This window comes from Vitis riparia, chromosome 9 (assembly GCF_004353265.1).
Source record: "Vitis riparia cultivar Riparia Gloire de Montpellier isolate 1030 chromosome 9, EGFV_Vit.rip_1.0, whole genome shotgun sequence".
NCBI lineage: Eukaryota > Viridiplantae > Streptophyta > Magnoliopsida > Vitales > Vitaceae > Vitis > Vitis riparia.
In genome coordinates, this window is record NC_048439.1 from 3,963,366 (window position 1) to 3,981,429 (window position 18,064).

Genomic DNA, 18,064 nt, shown 5'->3' on the forward strand with positions numbered 1-18,064 from the left:
GGTCTCTTCATATTAAAATTTTTGAAGTCCAATTTGTTATTAAGTCTGAGTCACGGTAGTGTTTATTTTTTTGTTGAATATAAAAAGTCAAAATATTTGGTTTTTTCTATTCAACTAAAAATAACTCATTAACATCAACCAATATAGTTAAACTAAATTTATTGATAATAAGTTTACTTTAATTATATTAATTAATATTAATAAGGTATTTTTAACTAAATAAAAAAAATCAAATATTTTAACTTTTTCTATTTAGTAAAAAAATAAACACCACATATCTCATTCAAAATTTTAGAGCTAAGTAGGGTGTTGTATATTTAACATTATCTTAAGCCAAACCCAACTTATTTTGCAATAGAGGCCTTTGTAAGATAATTTTTTTGAGGATTTGGTGAAACTTTTTCTGGTCTCCTTCTCTATAATTAGATAGCTGCCACCCCTCATCTTTTGACCATCTTCTCATTTTTTTTGGGTTTAGGGTTAGTCAAAAGAAGTGTAATTGATGTTGAGAGAAGATAGGTGTTTATGATTGAAGTGGGGAAAGGGGCATGAAATTAGGATGAAATTATAAAAATGTCATTCTTAATGGTCAATGAATGAACATTGCTTTAAGATTGTGTTGTAGCATTTGGTAAATATTAAAAGTAATAAGGATTAAAAAGGTAAAAAAAGTTGCAACAAAACTATATTTTGGCTTTTATAATATAAAAATTTATGTTATTTAATAAAAAAATATTAACATATTTATATTTATTCTTATCATGATATCAAAAATAAAAACTAAAATACTATATTTTTAACATAATTATTTATAAATTTAATAATATATATAAATTATATATTTATGAAATCATTCTAACATCATGATTGTATTATAATTGAATATTGACATGATCCTTGAATTATGATTTAGTAACTTTTTTATTTATGTGATGAAAACAAAAGTAACAATCATTTTTTTGGTTGGATTGATTTTAAGGCTATTTTCAAAAGTTGCTATGCCTAAGATTTTTAATTTTTTTTTTTTTTTTGGATGAGTTTATTTCAGTCATAAATATATATAAAATAAAAAAATAATTTATTTTAATAATAGAAGAAATTGCACCAAATTGACGGCAGGTAAAATCAATTTAAAATATAGAGTGAAATAATTTAATATATGATAAATAATAATCAATTAGCATTGCCACCACAAAGCTGGAATAGCTCAGTTGGCTAGAGCGTGTGGCTGTTAACCACAAGGTCGAAGGTTCAAGCCCTTCTTCTAGCGATTTGTTTTCCCATTCCCAACCTTTCATTATGTTGACTTTTTCCCTCTCCTTTCCAATCACTACCTTCCGCCCTGTTGACTTCTTCTCTCCCCTTTCCAATCATCACCTTCCATTCTCTTGATCAACGGTTAAGACCTATCTCCTTAGGGTCCCCCCACATCACAAACAGATAAGATAAATATAAGAACCACCACACAAGCCATCCTCCAACCCCAAATGCAAATATCCAATTAACCAATACAAAACAATCTCAATCCACACCCCCTCTCCCCCCTCCACTTCTCTTCAAATGGGTACTCTTCAACTCAACTCATATGGCCTATCTTCTTTCTCACTCACCCAGAACTTCACCTCCAAAACCCACAAAACCCTTAAACCCTTCAACCCTCCTTCCTCCTCTAAACCCAAAATCAAGGCCATTGGGACCATCCCAGAAAGCCAGTCACAGGCTACCCCATCAGATGAACCACCTTCCGTCAACTTTGCATTTGTCAATGTAAGTTTTGAATTTTAACGGATAGTTTTCTTGAATTTTGTTTTTCATATGCCCTTAGGCAGTGGCAACTTAATTAGTATGAATTGTGGTTTGTTTTCAGTCAGTGTTGCTCCCTGATGGCACCCCGGATGTACATTTCCGATCAGCATGTGGTGGCCAAAAACTTAGGGACATAATGTTGGATTCTAACATTGATTTATACGGACCGTATGTAAGTATTCTTGACTCATATACGGTATATGTATGTGTGTACCATTATGATTTTGTGTGCTTTTGTACCAAGTGGTTTGGTTGTATATTGGTTTTCAGGCTAGGCCTCTGTTAAATTGTGGAGGAGGGGGAACCTGTGGGACTTGCATTGTGGAGGTGATTTTTATGAATTTATAAGCAATTTTGGAATTTATTTTAGAGGAATTATGCAAATACAGTAGTGGGTATTTATGAATTATCATTATTTCATATGATATAAATCCTACGTTCAAAATTAGAGATGGGTATGTTACCCTAGGTCCTCTTTTCACATGGTCCCTTTTCCTTTTTCTTGTCTATAGGTTATTGAAGGGAAGGAGCTCCTCAGCCCACGGACAGACAAGGAGAAGGAAAAACTCAGAAGGGTAATTATTTTGACAATGCCTATAAACTTCAAACATTTTATTAGGTGGAAATGAGATGCTAACTCGACTATCTTATTTTAAAATCCTTTTTGAATATTTTTTTTTTTTGGTTTTAGAAAAAGCCAAAAATTATAATTTAAAAAGAATAATATTAATTAAAACTTTCATGATTGAAAAAAAGAATTTTTTGACTTTCAAAAGTCAATCTAAATAGGGTCTTATTAGAGTGCGTTTAGAAGTGATTCTAGAAAATGTTTTTAACATTTTTAATACTTGAATGATAAAAAATTTTAAGTGTTAAAAAGACTAAAAACGTTTCCTAAAATTACTATCAAATGAGCTATTAGTGTTGTTTGTCGATAAGGTTAATAGTAAATTACCCTAATACTAATATTAACTTAATGATAGCAAAGCTATCTTAATAGGTTGGCATGAGAGCTTGAAGCTTAAGAGTGTGAACAAGAATAATTGAACATGTAGACTACTATCATAAGACCCTTGTTGCATTAGGTTTTTATGGAGTAAAAGCTCTTTTGTGATCTAAAAGGACTTATGTTTGGCTAAATGGGCTATTGTTTGCAGAACCCAAAAACTTGGAGACTTGCCTGTCAAACCACAGTGGGCAAGGCAGACTCAAGAGGCCTGGTTTGTCATTAGACTCAAGCCCACTTCTCAAATCTTAGTTCATGCCCAATCAAATTGCTTACTCCTTTTGGGTCTTATGCAGGTGGTGATCCAGCAACTTCCCGAATGGAAAGCCCATGAATGGACTTATGAAAAAGAATTGCCTTCGGAAACTTGACAACAGTTTTCTTTTCTTCTTTCTTTCTAATCATGTAAATTTAATATAATTTGGAATACAACTTTGAGATTTTTTTTTTTTGAAGTTTTTATTTTAGCATGGCATGCAATGGGAATATGATGGGTGAATGGAAGGTTAAAAATGGAAATGAAACAAAGAATTTATATAAGCGCATGTTGTTTGAATTTGAGAGCTACTCAATGATGGTAATGGAATGAGTCATCTGTCCCCAATGAGAAGAGTTTGGGATAAAGATAAACAGGTTTATGGTAAGTTTAAGAAAATTTTAAAAACCTAGGATGGGTTCGATATGACTTTGTCGTACCACATCCCCCAATTATATATAATTTTAAATAAAAAATTAATTTTATTGATTGTTTTCATTTTCAACTTTTTAAACATAAATAAAATATTATTTTTTATAAAAAAAAAATAAATTGTAAATATTTATAATATTTTTATTTATAAATTATATTTATTTTAAAAATAAAAATTTTGAAAAAAGTTGAAAAAATTTAAGTGGGCTAGGGCAAGGCAGGGTGGGTATAGGAATTTCCTATACTCACCTTGCCTCACCCCGTCTCATCTCATTTTTTTATTTTTTTATTTTTTATTTTGACAATAATGGAAATAAATATAAATAAAGGAGACAAAGTTGTGATGAGGTAACCCGTACTAAACTTGTCCTATTGTCATCCTTAGAACTACCTCTGTTCAAAGGCTTCTAATATCTACCATTGTTCATAGAATCAACTTAAGGAAAAAAAAGAACTTGAAGAGAAAATCCATTTCAAAAGGATTCAACTTTGTCTCAGTGAACAGTTTTGTTATAAATATTTGTGTCCTAATCTAAATAAATGTACACATATTGCAAAATTATAAATTAAGATGATTGCAGTAAAAAAGTCTAAACAAGCACTTGGTTATATTCCATCACATAACATTATTATCTTTTGGTTCCATTTCAATTGGCTTGTAATATGATCTATTTGGAGCAAAGACTTTTATACTTGATTAGAAAATTCTCCTAGAAGTTTTATTATAACTTATATAATAAGTCATAATCAAACTTAATAATCAAGCAAAAAAAAAAAAAAAAAAAGCTCCACTACACAAATCTTTCATCTTATTTTGATGTTAACAATTCATTTTAGATGTGACATGGTGCATATCCTCTTTCTTTTTTTTTTCTTTTTTTTTTCCCTATTTCTAGTATGGATTTTTAATTTTCAAATGCTCTCACCCCTTTGAATAATCAATAGCCACCTTTGATTATTGAAATTTTCCCACCTTGGAAAAGTATGTTTTCCCCTCAATACAAACAAACCTAGCCCATACATCATGCATGGTAGTATGGTACCACTTGCTTTAAGAAAGAAAAATTCTTTAAAATATATCATTTAGAAACTATTTTCAAATGTGAATTGAAAATCATCTTTTGAAATGATAAGTTTTTATTTTATTTGTTCTATTTTAAATCCCCACTAGGCTGCCCTGTAGCCATTATTGGCATACGTTCAAAGGGGGTTGGTTACATTATTAACACATAGATGGGCCACACTACTCCACTCCACAACAAAACCCACAAGGGAAAAAAAACAAAAACCTAGAAAGCAAAGTGGCTGCACATCACCAACCTCATTCATATGCATAATTGCATCTTTTACACAGCTTGAACCAAAGCAAGGGCTTTACAAATCCAAAAGGGAGAGAATGGAAGAAGATCAAAGAACAAAATACAAGTACAAAAAGAAAGAAGTAGCACAACTTGCTCTTCCTCCTTTTTATTTCAAAGGGAAATGGGTTGAGACAACAACAAACAATTGAGTTCCTGAAAAAAACTCAGCTTAGAATTCGCTGGACGCTAGTGGTTGATGATCAGAGCCCAAGTACATAATTGCATAGACAGATCCTCCCATGCCACCTCCAATTAGGGGTCCCACCCAGTAGATCCAGTTGTCCTTGAAGTCGCCGCTGACGACGGCGGGGCCGAAGGAGCGGGCGGGGTTCATTGATCCACCGGAGAATGGGCCGGCAGCCAGGATGTTTGCACCTACAACAAGACCTATGGCAATGGGTGCAATGATGCCCAGTGAGCCCTTCTTCGGGTCAACCGCCGTTGCATAGACGGTGTAGACCAGACCGAAAGTGATCACGATCTCGAAGACAATAGCATCAATGATTCCAACCCCAGCTCCAAGACTATGGACGGGAGTCGTCTGCCACAAAAAAAAAGAAAAAGGAAAAAAAAAGCCATTTATAATTAGGGTTACATTGAACTTCACCAACCAAAACCCAATCTCAAGGAACCTATAGGGTTCAGGAAGGACAATCTTTCTAATTCAAGAAGGAGCTTTAACCATAGCCCCAAACTTACCAAGCCTCCTGTGACAAGTTTGAGTAGGAAACATGCAAGAATGGAGCCAACAAGCTGGGCAATCCAGTACAAGATGCCAGTGAGAATGGTGATCTGACCACCAACAACCAGCCCGAAGGTCACTGCAGGGTTAACATGGCCACCGGAGATGTTGGCGCTAACAGCGACTGCAACAAAGAGAGCGAAACCATGGGCAACAGCAACCGCCACTAGCCCCGCCGGGTCAAGAGCAGCGTCTGATGTCAACTTGTTGTCTGCCAAAGAAAGAAGAAACACTCAATTATACTGATCCAGTTTATCATTGACTAGTCCTTATAGATGTTTATAGTGTATGAAAGTAGTAGTAGTAGTACTAACTGTAGGCCATGACTGAACCGACTCCAGCAAAGACGAAGAGTATGGTGGAGTGGAACTCAGCAAGGTAGGCCTTGAAGGAGGCCAAACTGAAGGAATCATCGAAGCGGCCGAAGGCTATTTTAGGCATTTTTTGGAAGCAACTATTGAAGATGAATGAAGAGATGAGGATAGGAGAAGGCTGAGATAGCACAAGAGCCTTTCAGGGTCACATATATATAGAAGAAGACGTAGGGATATTGTATAAGGCTATAAGGCTTATCGTACATATTTGTTACTGTAGTAAGAAAAAAGGAATGTGAAAATGTTCAATATATCCATGCATATCCAATTCGGTTTCTCTCTGGCAATCCTAGCTGTCACTAACATGCTTTAATGGAAGTGTCGCGAAGCTCATCAATGAATGTCCATGTGAGCAGCCGAGAGAAGGTGTTTGATGGGGCCCTCTGAGAAGGAAATGATATAAAAAAAGGGAGGTGATGGAGGCATGACTAGCCCTGGGCCACCAATTGCACCGACCATGTCCGGGAATGGGCTAAACTTTGCGGGATTAATATAATATGTGGATAGAATTGATGGGGATTATGACTTTTATTAATGTAATTGTGATGATTTGCTGGTCATTACCTGCTTAAAATATGGAAGATAGCCGACTGAGAGCGGCAGCTAGGGAGGAATCTTTAGGGCTTTTGGCCTGTTTGCTGATTTAATTTGGAGGCCTTTTCAAAAAAGAAAACGGGATTTGATTGTTTAATGGGATCCTTTTGTCTTATGGGATGATGAACCAAAAAGTTGTAGTGAATAGCTATGAGAAGCTTAGTGGCTGGATGGTCCATTCAATAGGCAAATATCAAAATTTTTTAGAGTTGGGTTAATGGGGATGCCCATCACACTGTGGTCCATGTCGCTGAAAACCAAAAGAATGGAATAGCTACATTGTCCCCCCCATACATTGTTCCCTGGAAGAACTATTGATCAAGGACAAAACCTTGGAAAATCTGCACCCCGTTGTGAATATTTTGTGGTCACTGGTCACAAGCCTGTGAAGGCCTTAATTAATGGAAAGGGTATGACCACACCCCTAAGGTTTTGATCATACTACAAAAATGTACTTTTTTTTATATTTACAAAAAGACTCCATTAATCAATTGATCACGTATATATTATTTTTTACTTATTGAAAAGACATTAATGGTATCACATGCACGTATTTAAGTCTCGTCGATTACATCCTAATTTTATTTATTTATATTTTTACATCTTGATTTCAATCATTTTTTTTCCTCATTTAACGATCGTAGATCGAGATATTTTTCAGATATTTTATTCAATGATATAATACTATTATACCCTAACATTTTCCCAATGAGAAAGTCACATGACAAAATTGAAGGATTAGGCTACTAGCCTAATTTTGAATATCACAATTATGGTCTGCATTGGTGGCACGCAACTTCTTTGTTCTTTTGGAGGATAGGGCCAAAGAAACTTCACATCATCCAGGCGGGAGCAGCCATCAATGTTGACAGTGTCAACATATGAATACTAGCCACCTTCCTCAGCGGGTATTGTACATAATGTACATTGTTAGACCCAAGGCTGGAAGAAGACAGAGTAGTTCATGTTACTGCCACAGTTGAGTGGAGACTGACTGATATTACAGAGCAATCCTGCAGTTGCTTCCGGAATCACACCCAACAAAGGGTGGGGGGCTCTTTCCATTATCGTTCAGGGTGTAACCATGCCTCCTTTTTTTAGATCGGATTTGTAAGTTCCAAATAAAGTATATGATGATTTCAGCAATCCCAAATGGTATACCTTGTTTGTCAAAACTATGCATAAATTAAAATGTAGGTTGTGTATTAAAATCAATATATTTATTTTATTTTCGTACTGGACTTTTCTTTGAAATTGTGAATTATTTTAGCAAATTTAGTCAAATAAGTACAACAGCTTTAATTAAAATTGAAGAGAAAAAAAAAAAGAAAAAAAAAACAAACCAAACAAGGCCTCCTCCCTTACTGTGCACATGCGTTTCCAAGATGATTCATAGACCAGCATAATGTACAAAATAGAAGTCCGTGGCGGCCAATAGCTGGCATGAATGTTGAAAATAAGTGAAAATGCAGGAGAGGAAGGGAGGCGGGCCCAAACAGGGAACTGAGCTCGTCAGATAATTGTCAAGAAATGGTCTGGCCCAGTGGAAGTCGGACCCAAACAGGGAATTGAACTCGTCAGATAATTGTCAAGAAATGGTTTGGCCCAGTGGAAATTAAGGGCATGATAAGGACCAATGCCGGAATGTATGAAAGAGGCACTTGGTTTCCGGTTCAATTCCTACAACCATGAGTCCCTAAATTAAAATTTTAAACAAAATAGAAGTCAGAGAGAGAGAGAGAGAAATTATATGACTAACAGCCTGTACACAAGACCCTATTAGGATAGAACAACCAAAACCTGAATGTAGTTAAATAAATCAGGCCCCCTCCCCACAAACTCCATCAGAAGCTTAGTGATGACTATGAGTTTGTTTCGAAAACGAAGAGATCACTGAACTGGAAGAGCTTTGGTGAGATAATTAACAAGCTGATTGACAGAGGGAGCATAACCCATAACAAGAGTTTTGTGAACCACATTTTTTTTTAACAAAATGAAAGTCAATCTTAATATGCTTCGTTTGGCCATGAAAGATTGAATTGACAATCATATAGTTGGCACTAATGTTGTCATAGTAGAAATAAGGAATAGAGTTGATGGCAATGTTGAGTTCTAGAGAAAAAAAAGCCAATCCAACTCAATTCAACGACACTATTTGCAACAACCTTGTATTTAGACTCAGCAGTAGAGCCAGATACAACTTTTTTGCTTTGTAGAAGTCCATGAGATGATATTAGAGCCCATAAACATGTAGTAGTCGCTGGTGCTTTGATGATCATCAGGGCTGGAAGCATATTCAACATCAGTAGAAGTCTCTTTCGGATAGTATAAAATGCGTTTTACAATTTGCTAATGAACATCAAAAGGAGAATGTATAAATTGGCAGGCTTTGTTCGTAACAAAGGAAATGTCAAGCCTTGTTAATGTGTAGTACTAAAGAGCCCCAACTACACTTTTGTATGCAATGCCATCTTCAAGAAGAGTCCCATCATGAATGAATTAAGCATAATTGGAAGCCATAAGGGAATGAAATGACTTAGAATTAGTTATGGAGGTGTAGGTAAGAAGATCTGTGATGTACTTATGCTGATTGAGATGTAGACTAGAAGCAAAACAATGCACCTCTATGCCTAAGAAATAGTGAAGGGTCCCAAATCTTTAATTGCAAAATGATGATCAAGTGAAAGGATGAGCTGGGAAATAGAGTCAGAATGAGTATCTGTGACAAAGATATCATTGACATAAATGAGTACTATAAGAAAAGCAAAACTTGACTTGTAGATGAGTATGAAAGAATCAGCAAGAGAACTAGTGAATCCTCATTGAGAAAGAGCTTGGCGAAGTTTGGTGAACCAAGCATGGGGAGATTGTTTGAGACAATAGAGTGTTTTTTCCAATTTACACACATGATTAGGGAATTTGAGATGAACAAAACTTGGTGGTTGCATCATAAAAACTTCCTTGGTAAGGTAGTCGTGTAGAAATGCATTTTGGACATCTAACTGTTGGACAAGCCAATCTTGAAAGATGGTAAGGATGAGAACCACACAAATCATAACAGGCTTGATTGCCAGGTTGAAGGTTTCAAAAAAAATCTAAGCCAGCTATTTGGTGATAGCCTTTAGCTACCAAACGTGCTTTGTATCAATCAATACTATCATCAACTTTCACTTTAAGCTTGTATACCCACTAGCAACCACTGACTTTCCAATGAGCAAGGGAAGGAACCAAGTGCCAAGTTTTATTCTTAATCAAAACATCATATTCAACTTGCATAGTTTGTTGCCATTGAGCATGTGTAATGGCCTGGTTGGTTTAACTTGAGGTCCTACAATATTGTTCAAAAATAGCTTAGGCTTGTAAAGTCCAGACTTAGATTGTGTCACCATGGGGTGATCATTGTGAGTTGGTGGCTACTTTCTTTGGAGGGATATGCAAGTCCTCTACCAAGGGAGTTGAAAAGGTAAAAGGTTGTGATGGTGGAGGAAGAGATTGTGTAAAGAGGTGGTTGCAATAAGTGGATTAGAAGGTGGTACATATGGAGAGATGGAAAAGAAGAAAGGAAAGGAAGAAGAAGAGAATGAGGAAGTAGGTGTAAAGTTTGAGATGGAAGGGGAAATATGAGTAGTAGAGGAAGGAAAAATAGGAATAATGATTGGAGAAGATGGACAAGCTGTACAAGGAGAAAGAGACTGAATATTAGAAAAAGGAAAAGAGAGTTCATTGAACACAACAGGCCTAGAAATATAAATTTTGTTCGAGATGTGATCAAGACATGGATAACCTTTATGTTATGAACTATAACCGATGAAGACACATTCATGAGACCGGAATTTCATCTTGTTATCATTGAAAAGTCGTAAAAAAAGAAAATAAGAGCAATAAAAAATTTTGAAATGTGAGTAAGATGGTGGTGTGTGATAGAGAAGAAGGTGGGGAGATTTGTGAGCTAAAATTGGAGTTAGCAGCCTATTGATAAGGTAATAAGCAGTTTGAAAAGAAAAGGTCCAATAACTGAGAAGCATATGAGCATGAGCTAGGAGAGATAATCCCATTTCAACCACATGGCGAATTTTCCTTTCTACCCTACCATTTTGTTGTGAAGTATATAGACATGAAATTCTATGGAAGATACCCTAAGACTCAAGCAATTTGGAGAAAGGCCTATATTCCTCACCCCAATTAGATTGAACAGATTGGATTGTAGCATTGAATTAAGTTTGAATCATAGCTTGGAATTTAAGAAACATGGAAGAAGCCTTATCTTTTGTGTTAAGTAAGTAAAGCCAAGTAAACTTGGTATGATCATCGGTGAATAATAAGAAGTATTTAACACCAATAATGGAAGGAATAGGTGAAGCACCCCAAAGATTTATATGTATTAATGGAAAAGGTCTTACAGCCCAAGATTAAGACAAATGAATAGGAAGTCTATGACTCTTAGCAAACTGACATGAATTACAAAAATTGAAATTGGAAGCTCTTGGTTTTTGAATATTACAAATATAAAAAAACTTTATGAACTATAGCTAAAGCTGGATAACCCAAACACTTATACCAGATGTTGTATCTTTGGTTTGAATGATGAGGGCTTTGGAGCTAGAAAGTGAGATGGATTAGCATGAGGAGGATGGTAGTGAGCAAACTCTGTAGAGGCCACAATCAATGTGTCCTTGGAGGAGGATATTATGTGTGTCTTGATCCTTCACAAGAAAATAATCAGGATGAAATTCAACAAAGGCCTTATTGTCTCTACACAATTTGGACACAATGATGAGATTATTTGAAATGATAGGTGTGTGACATATGTGATTAAGTAGAAGAGAATGTGAAGAATTTGGAAGAGCAACATATCTAACATGAGAAATTGAAATTTTCTTACCATCCCCAACTGCCACTTGATCTGACCTTGTGAATGGTGTTGCTGAAGTCAACTTGGAATAATCTGGTGTGAAATGATGAGTTGCCCCCAAGTCCAAGTACCAATTATTATCAACCACAAAATTTGAAGTAGTAATGTTGCTAGACATCATGTTGGACATTAGAGGATTGGTGTCCTTAGTGGCCTTAGTTTAGGGAAAAGAGAACGTATTGAAGTTTTTAGGGGGATGTTGGGCTGGTTGGTAATTCAGATTTGTTCTGTGATAACAAATGTTAGCTATGTGGCTAAGTTTGCCACATATTTGGCCTTAAGGTTTAGACTTGTTTGGGGTGGATTGAGTGGTAGGTACACAATAGGATGAAGGGGAGTTGCCTAAGGCTTTGCCAAGGAGACTGGGTTGGTTTGGTGAATATTTGTTCTGGTTAGGAAATTTACCATGTCCATGGTATAAGGAATTAAGTTTGAAAGTTTCTTTGTTCAAGTTGAGTTGAGACAAATTGGCTTGAAGAGAACTCAATTAGTCATCTGAATTTGGTGAATCCAGCCTAAACTCATAACTAAGCAACATACTATGTATCTTCTCTATGCTTGGTTTATCAGGTCAATTGATTATGAGGTAACAAATGGATTATAAGTAGGGTCAACACCCTCAAACAAGTAAAGAAGACGGTTTGTGTATGAAACATGCTCACCTATGGCAGCAAGAGTATTATAGAGATGCTTTAATTTTTTTAATATATTCCATAGCAGTCATTCCCCCTTTCTTCAGGTTTTATATCTTAGCACGAATCTTAGGTGGTGTTTGTTTTTTTTTGGTTTTTTGCTGAAAACAATTTATTTTCACAATTTAGGTTATTTGTTTTTCTATTTTTTCATGACTTATTATAAACTTTTTACTAAAACGAAAATGTTAAAATATGTAACTTTTTCTAAATAGAAAAAATAACATATTGGTTTTTCTTTACTTTTTAATACTTAATAGAAATAAAATACTACAAAAACAAACAACATAATATTTAACACTATTAAGTATTAAGGTTCTATTTGAAATTAAGTGAAAAAGCAAACACCACCTTAATCAAAGACAAGCCATGAACACGATAGAGTAGATTTGGTTGAGAGTATTCCAAATCTCTAAAGCAGTTGAATAGCCAACAATTTGAGATAGCATCCTTTCAGTCAAAGAGGCATAAATCTAGCTCATAATGAGCTTATTAAAGTGATGCCAAGTAGTGAAGTCTAGATTAATTGTTTGCATTTGAGCACTATCAATAAAATCTTCCAATCCATTTGCAATGATGGCATTGAGTAGCTGATTTTTCCAAATGAGATAGTTATTTTCATCAAGCTTCACAGTAAGAGATAGATTCAAGGAGGGAAAGTTTGGTAATGGAGGAAGAACTGATTGTGAACCAACGAGTTGGTTCTGGGCTTGCTGGGTGGTTTGGGTATTTTGGTGAGTCTCTGGAGCAATGGTGGATGCAGATATGTTATCAGTACTGGTGGTAAGCCCAAGTGATGCCATGGATTAGCCCTGATACCAAGAAAACTTTTAAGCTTGAGAAGAAGAAAAGAAAAGAAAAAAACAAAGAGAAAAGAAATAATTTTCGTATTGTCTTAAAATAGTTACGTTTGACAATTAAAAAATGGAAAACAGATTTATATTTTTCAAAAATAAAAATAAGATGTTTTCAAAAAAACATCTTTTAATTGTTTTTAGTTATTTTTATTTGTTTTTTTAAAATTGTTTTATAAAATAATTATATAAATATAAAAAAGTGATTAGAAATAAAGTAGTATAAATAAAATTGATCCTAAAAATGTTTTTAAAAACATATTAAAAAATATTTTAGATTTCGAAATTAATTTTTGTTTTATAAAATATTAGAAAATAATTTTTAAAAACTATTTTTTGGAACTATTTTCAAAAACACTTTTCTAACATAGACGCATCGTGAATTGGAGTATCATTTTCTTAATCATTGACAAGAGTGTAGAAAGAAATCGAGTGCTCTTAAAAGAGGATGGATGGACACCGAAAGACATGAAAAACTTGATTATTATGGTAGGTAGCTGGGAAGCATAAAGCAAAAGAGAGGTAGGAGATAGCAGTCAAATCGAGTTGTTACCTCATCAAGTGTCTTCAAGTCTAATTAGGGGCAGTTGTGGTGGATTCATCTGATTCAGAAACAGTCATATAAAACTTAAATAAAATCAGATTTTGCATTAAAATCTCTCTTATGATTCAAAATCCTGGTCAACATTATACCCACTAAGTTAATTAGAATGTGTAAAAAGCCCATTGGAATGACCCCATGGCACCATCATTTAAAGCATACGTTTATTGGTTCATGTGTTGGTAAGGAAATGCTTTATGGGTCAAATCTTGGTTATGAAAATCTCATTTCTTCATTTTTTTTGTTCCTCAAACTCATCTGATTCCCACCCCAAAATTGATTTCTTACTGTTAGATTTGGTGAACCCTTCAATGCTGTAAAGGCAGAAACTGGCCCACTGCACACAACCACCTTCTCTACAAATTCAAAACATATGCAGAAATATGTCAGCCCTTGTTCACTCTCAACTGTGTACATTCTATTCATATCTGCCATTCCTTTTGCTCATCTACTATGGAGTTCTATGGCAAAGGAAACCTTTGGAACTTCGTTGAAGAAGAAAGGAGGAACATGCATTTTACCAGGAGCCTCTCTTTCAGTACTGATCAAAATGTGTCTGAACCCCATGAATCCCCTTTTGTTTCTCCTAAGGCTTCTTCGGCTTCTGCAACATCGATCCCATTATCGCCCATGAGCCCCGAGACTCCATGGAAGCTCTCCCCCATGCATGCATCTCCCTCCCCATCCCTTCTCTATCACTGCTTAGCTTCACTCCATCGATATGAAGGTAACGTCTTTTCTATTGCTATTTCAAGGGATTTTATCTTTACTGGTTCCGAAAGTAGCCGAATCCATACATGGAAAAGGCCTGATTGCACTGAAGTTGGTCACATTAAGGCTAGTTCTCCTGATGTGCGAGCCATCTTGGCTCATGGAAGGATACTCTTCACAACACATGGTGACTGCAAAATCCGAGTATGGGATGTTTCAGTTACAGAGAAATTTCGACCGAAGAAGATCACTACCTTACCTCACAGAAATCCATTCTTCTTGTTTCCAAAGAAGAACTCTCACCAGCACAAAGACTACATCTCTTGCCTGGCCTACAACGATGGAGAAAAGCTTTTGTACACAGGATCATGGGATAAATCAGTGAAGGTTTGGAACATCTTCGAGAAGCGATGTGTTGATTCATTTGTGGCTCATGAAGGCCATATTAATGCAATTGTGATCAACCAACAAGATGGGTGTGTTTTCACTTGCTCCTCTGATGGTGCAGTGAAAATATGGAGAAGGGTTTATGGAGAAAGCTCACATATCCTCACCATGACACTGAAATTCCAGCTTTCACCAGTCAATACCTTGGCACTGAGCTCATCGCCCAGCTCTTGTTTCCTCTATTCAGGCTCATCTGATGGCCTAATAAACTTCTGGGATAAGGAAAAGACTTCTGGTCGATTCAACCATTGTGGGTTCTTACAAGGTCATCATTTTGCCGTCCTGTGTCTAGCAACTATACGTGAATTAATCCTCAGTGGTTCTGAGGATGCAACTATAAGGGTGTGGAGAAGAGAGGAAGGGCATTGCTTTCATTCATGTCTGGCAGTTATGGATGGACATCATGGGCCAGTGAGGTGCTTAGCTGCATCTTTGGAAATCGAGGGGTTGTTGGTATATAGTGCAAGCTTGGATCGAACTTTCAAGGTATGGCGAGTTAAACTTTTGACACCAGAGAAGGCAGCAATGGAGGAATTAGTAGTAACAAATGATCAGCAGACAGAGATTGAGGAGTGTAAGATGAGTCCAGTTTTATCTCCTTCATGGGTAGAGAAGAAGATTCAAGCCAACCATTTTCAGTAGGGGTGAGGAGTAGAACAATAAAAATTGAGTAGAATTCAACCATGTTGGCCTAGACTTAAAATATGATGTACTTGTTGGGTTGAACCACTAAATTCACCTAGTAGCTTTTTCTGTGATAGTACAGCCTTCAAACTCTGACTACGGAGTAGCATTTCTCTTGGTAGTTCCACAAACTTTATTGCAATATAGTACTAATGACTAATGAGTTCAAGCCAATACAGATGCTTCATGTGCCCTAAACTTAACAGAATTTCACCTATCAGGTCTTTCTTGCTAAGAAGCTATTGCAAAACTTACCAGAACAACCATGCTCTTTCACAGATAAAAAATGTTCTCATATCACATGCAAACTAGTTATTCGCAGATTATCAAGTATTAGAACTACAACAGGTAACATGTTCATTGTCATATAAAAATTTCCAAGATGTTTTGCTTGTTATAGACATCTTCAAGCAAGAAGAAAAGACTAACAGGCATCAGAAATGCACACTTCTAATAGAAAACCATGTATATACCGTAATTTTCAAGCGCATATCACCATTATTGTTTGTTACTAGGGTTTTGGGGAAAGGGTTTTCTTCCATGTTACTAATTTGTTGAAATCAAGTCATAAGATCCAACCAAAAGGATGTTGGTTGGGCAATTGTCACCTACTGTTCTGGTTTTTGTGTTAATTGATGGCAGTCCTCCATCATGGTGTGGTGGTCCATGGTGTGGTGCTCTGTGCTCTCTGAATATATATCCGGATCTCTACACCAAATTTTACTATTGTGCAGTGCAAAGCCCTTGTGCAATGTCATTGTGTGGTTGACAGGGTCTGGGTTCCTAATATGGGAAACTTTGAATACCCTTAAAAGCCTAAACTGGTCCCCCTGCAAAGGCACATCTACAAATTAAATACCATGCAGATAAAGCTTAACACTTCAGTTCCATCTTTCAGTCTCTACCCTTTTCATCTGCCATGGAATTCTATAGGAAGAGGACACTTCAGAGCTTGATGGAAGAAGAAAGGAATGGTGTTTGGTTACCTAGTAGAGCCTGCTTTACTGCCCATCAAAATGTGTACGACCCTGAACCTAATTCTCAGTTTGCTTCTGCTAGAGCATCCTCTGCTTCAGTGATGTCCATTCCACTATGCGCTACAAGCACTGAGACGCCTTGGATGCTCTCTCCCATACACATGTCTTCCCCCAACTCACTTCTTTATCAATGCTTAGCCTCGCTCCACCGCCATGAAGGTGACATCTTCGCAATTGCAGTTTCCGGTGATGTTATTTTCACTGGCTCAGAGACTTCCCAAATCCATGCATGGGAGCAACCCTACTGCACCAAGATAGGACACATCAAGGCTAATGCTGGTGAAGTTCGAGCCATCCTGGCTTATGGGAAGGTGCTCTTTACCACCCATAGTGATTTCAAAATTCGTGTGTGGGATGTGTCCATTACAGAAGGTTTTCATCCAAAGAAGATCACTACCTTACCTCAAAGAAGCCCGTTCTTCTTATTTTCAAGAAAGAATAGCCATCAACACAAGGACTACATCACTTGCCTAGCTTACAACCATGTCGAAAAGCTTCTATATACAGGTTCATGGGACAGGACTGTTAAAGCTTGGAAGGTCTCAGAAAACCGATGTGTCGATTCATTCTTAGCTCACAAAGGTCATGTTAATGCAATTGTCATCAACCAACAAGATGGATGTGTTTTCAGTTGCTCCTCTGATGGCACAGTGAAAATATGGAGAAGGGTTTATGGAGAAAGCTCACATATGCTCACCACAACACTCAAATTCCAACCTTCACCAGTTAATGCATTGGCATTGAGTTCATCACCAAACACTTGCTTCCTCTATTCTGGCTCATCAGATGGGCTTATAAACTTCTGGAAGAAGGAGAGAATGTCAGGCAGATTTAACAATAGAGGATTTTTACAGGGTCATCATTTTGCAGTTCTTTGCTTAGAGGCTGTAACGGAATTACTCCTCAGTGGCTCAGAGACACAACCATAAAGATATGGAGACGAGACGAAAACCATTTTCACTCATGCCTTGTGGTCATTGACAGACATCAAGGGCCAGTGAGATGCTTGGCTGCTGCTTTAGAAATGGAGAGTATCGTAATGTGGTTGTTGGTTTATAGTGTAAGTTCAGATCAAACTCTCAAGGTATGGCGAGTCAAGTTCCCCACTGAGAAGAACTTGCAGGATTCAGAAGTGAACGAGCAGTTGACAGAAAACATCGAGTTCAAGATAAGTCCAGTTTTATCACCTTCATGGGTAGAGAAGAAACTTCAAGGCAACCATTTTTAGCAGAAAAGGGAAGAGGAGATATAAGAGAGAATTGATACTATGTAAGCTTTGATTTAGTCATTTAACATAGTTGTTTGTTTAGAAAATAGAATTGTATTCATGATTTCAACATGGTAAGAATGGCAAGGTGAGGGACTCTAGCGTCTCACCCTTTTGGGCAAGAAAAATTCATTTTTTTGCCTGAGTAGTCTCAACAAAGCCTTAATCTCAACTAGTGGAGGTCACCACAAAGCTTTGTACCAAGTACATGAACCATTTCTTGTCCTACTGCTTAAGCCCTAATGGATCAACTTTGATGAAACTCAACGGGTTTTCAATGCTATGGAC

The 18,064-nt window shown here is 36.4% G+C and overlaps 3 protein-coding genes, 1 non-coding gene and 1 pseudogene across 4 annotated transcripts; 4 read left to right on the forward strand and 1 right to left on the reverse strand.

Moving 5' to 3' along the window:
• The first annotated feature begins 1,196 nt into the window (after positions 1–1,196).
• On the forward strand, positions 1,197–1,270 carry TRNAN-GUU. The gene has a single exon. It is a non-coding gene; the product is annotated as a tRNA-Asn (tRNA).
• A 214-nt stretch (positions 1,271–1,484) lies between these two features.
• On the forward strand, positions 1,485–3,260 carry LOC117922394 (photosynthetic NDH subunit of subcomplex B 3, chloroplastic). The gene is made up of 6 exons (XM_034840533.1): positions 1,485–1,767; positions 1,868–1,978; positions 2,077–2,133; positions 2,319–2,381; positions 2,964–3,026; positions 3,109–3,260. The coding sequence occupies exons 1-6, from the start codon at positions 1,561–1,563 to the stop codon at positions 3,181–3,183; spliced, it is 576 nt and encodes a 191-aa protein (XP_034696424.1). The 5' UTR covers positions 1,485–1,560; the 3' UTR covers positions 3,184–3,260.
• A 1,530-nt stretch (positions 3,261–4,790) lies between these two features.
• LOC117922647 (aquaporin TIP2-1) lies at positions 4,791–6,110 on the reverse strand. Its single transcript, XM_034840817.1, has 3 exons — positions 5,921–6,110; positions 5,561–5,814; positions 4,791–5,402 (listed from the first exon to the last, which is right to left on the reverse strand). The coding sequence occupies exons 1-3, from the start codon at positions 6,042–6,044 to the stop codon at positions 5,031–5,033; spliced, it is 750 nt and encodes a 249-aa protein (XP_034696708.1). The 5' UTR covers positions 6,045–6,110; the 3' UTR covers positions 4,791–5,030.
• A 7,940-nt stretch (positions 6,111–14,050) lies between these two features.
• On the forward strand, positions 14,051–15,646 carry LOC117922519 (protein JINGUBANG-like). Its single transcript, XM_034840650.1, has one exon. It carries the CDS (start codon positions 14,084–14,086, stop codon positions 15,428–15,430), a length of 1,347 nt encoding a protein of 448 aa, XP_034696541.1. The 5' UTR covers positions 14,051–14,083; the 3' UTR covers positions 15,431–15,646.
• Positions 15,647–16,407: 761 nt separating this feature from the next.
• On the forward strand, positions 16,408–17,919 carry LOC117922607 (annotated as a pseudogene).
• The last annotated feature ends 145 nt before the right edge of the window (positions 17,920–18,064 follow it).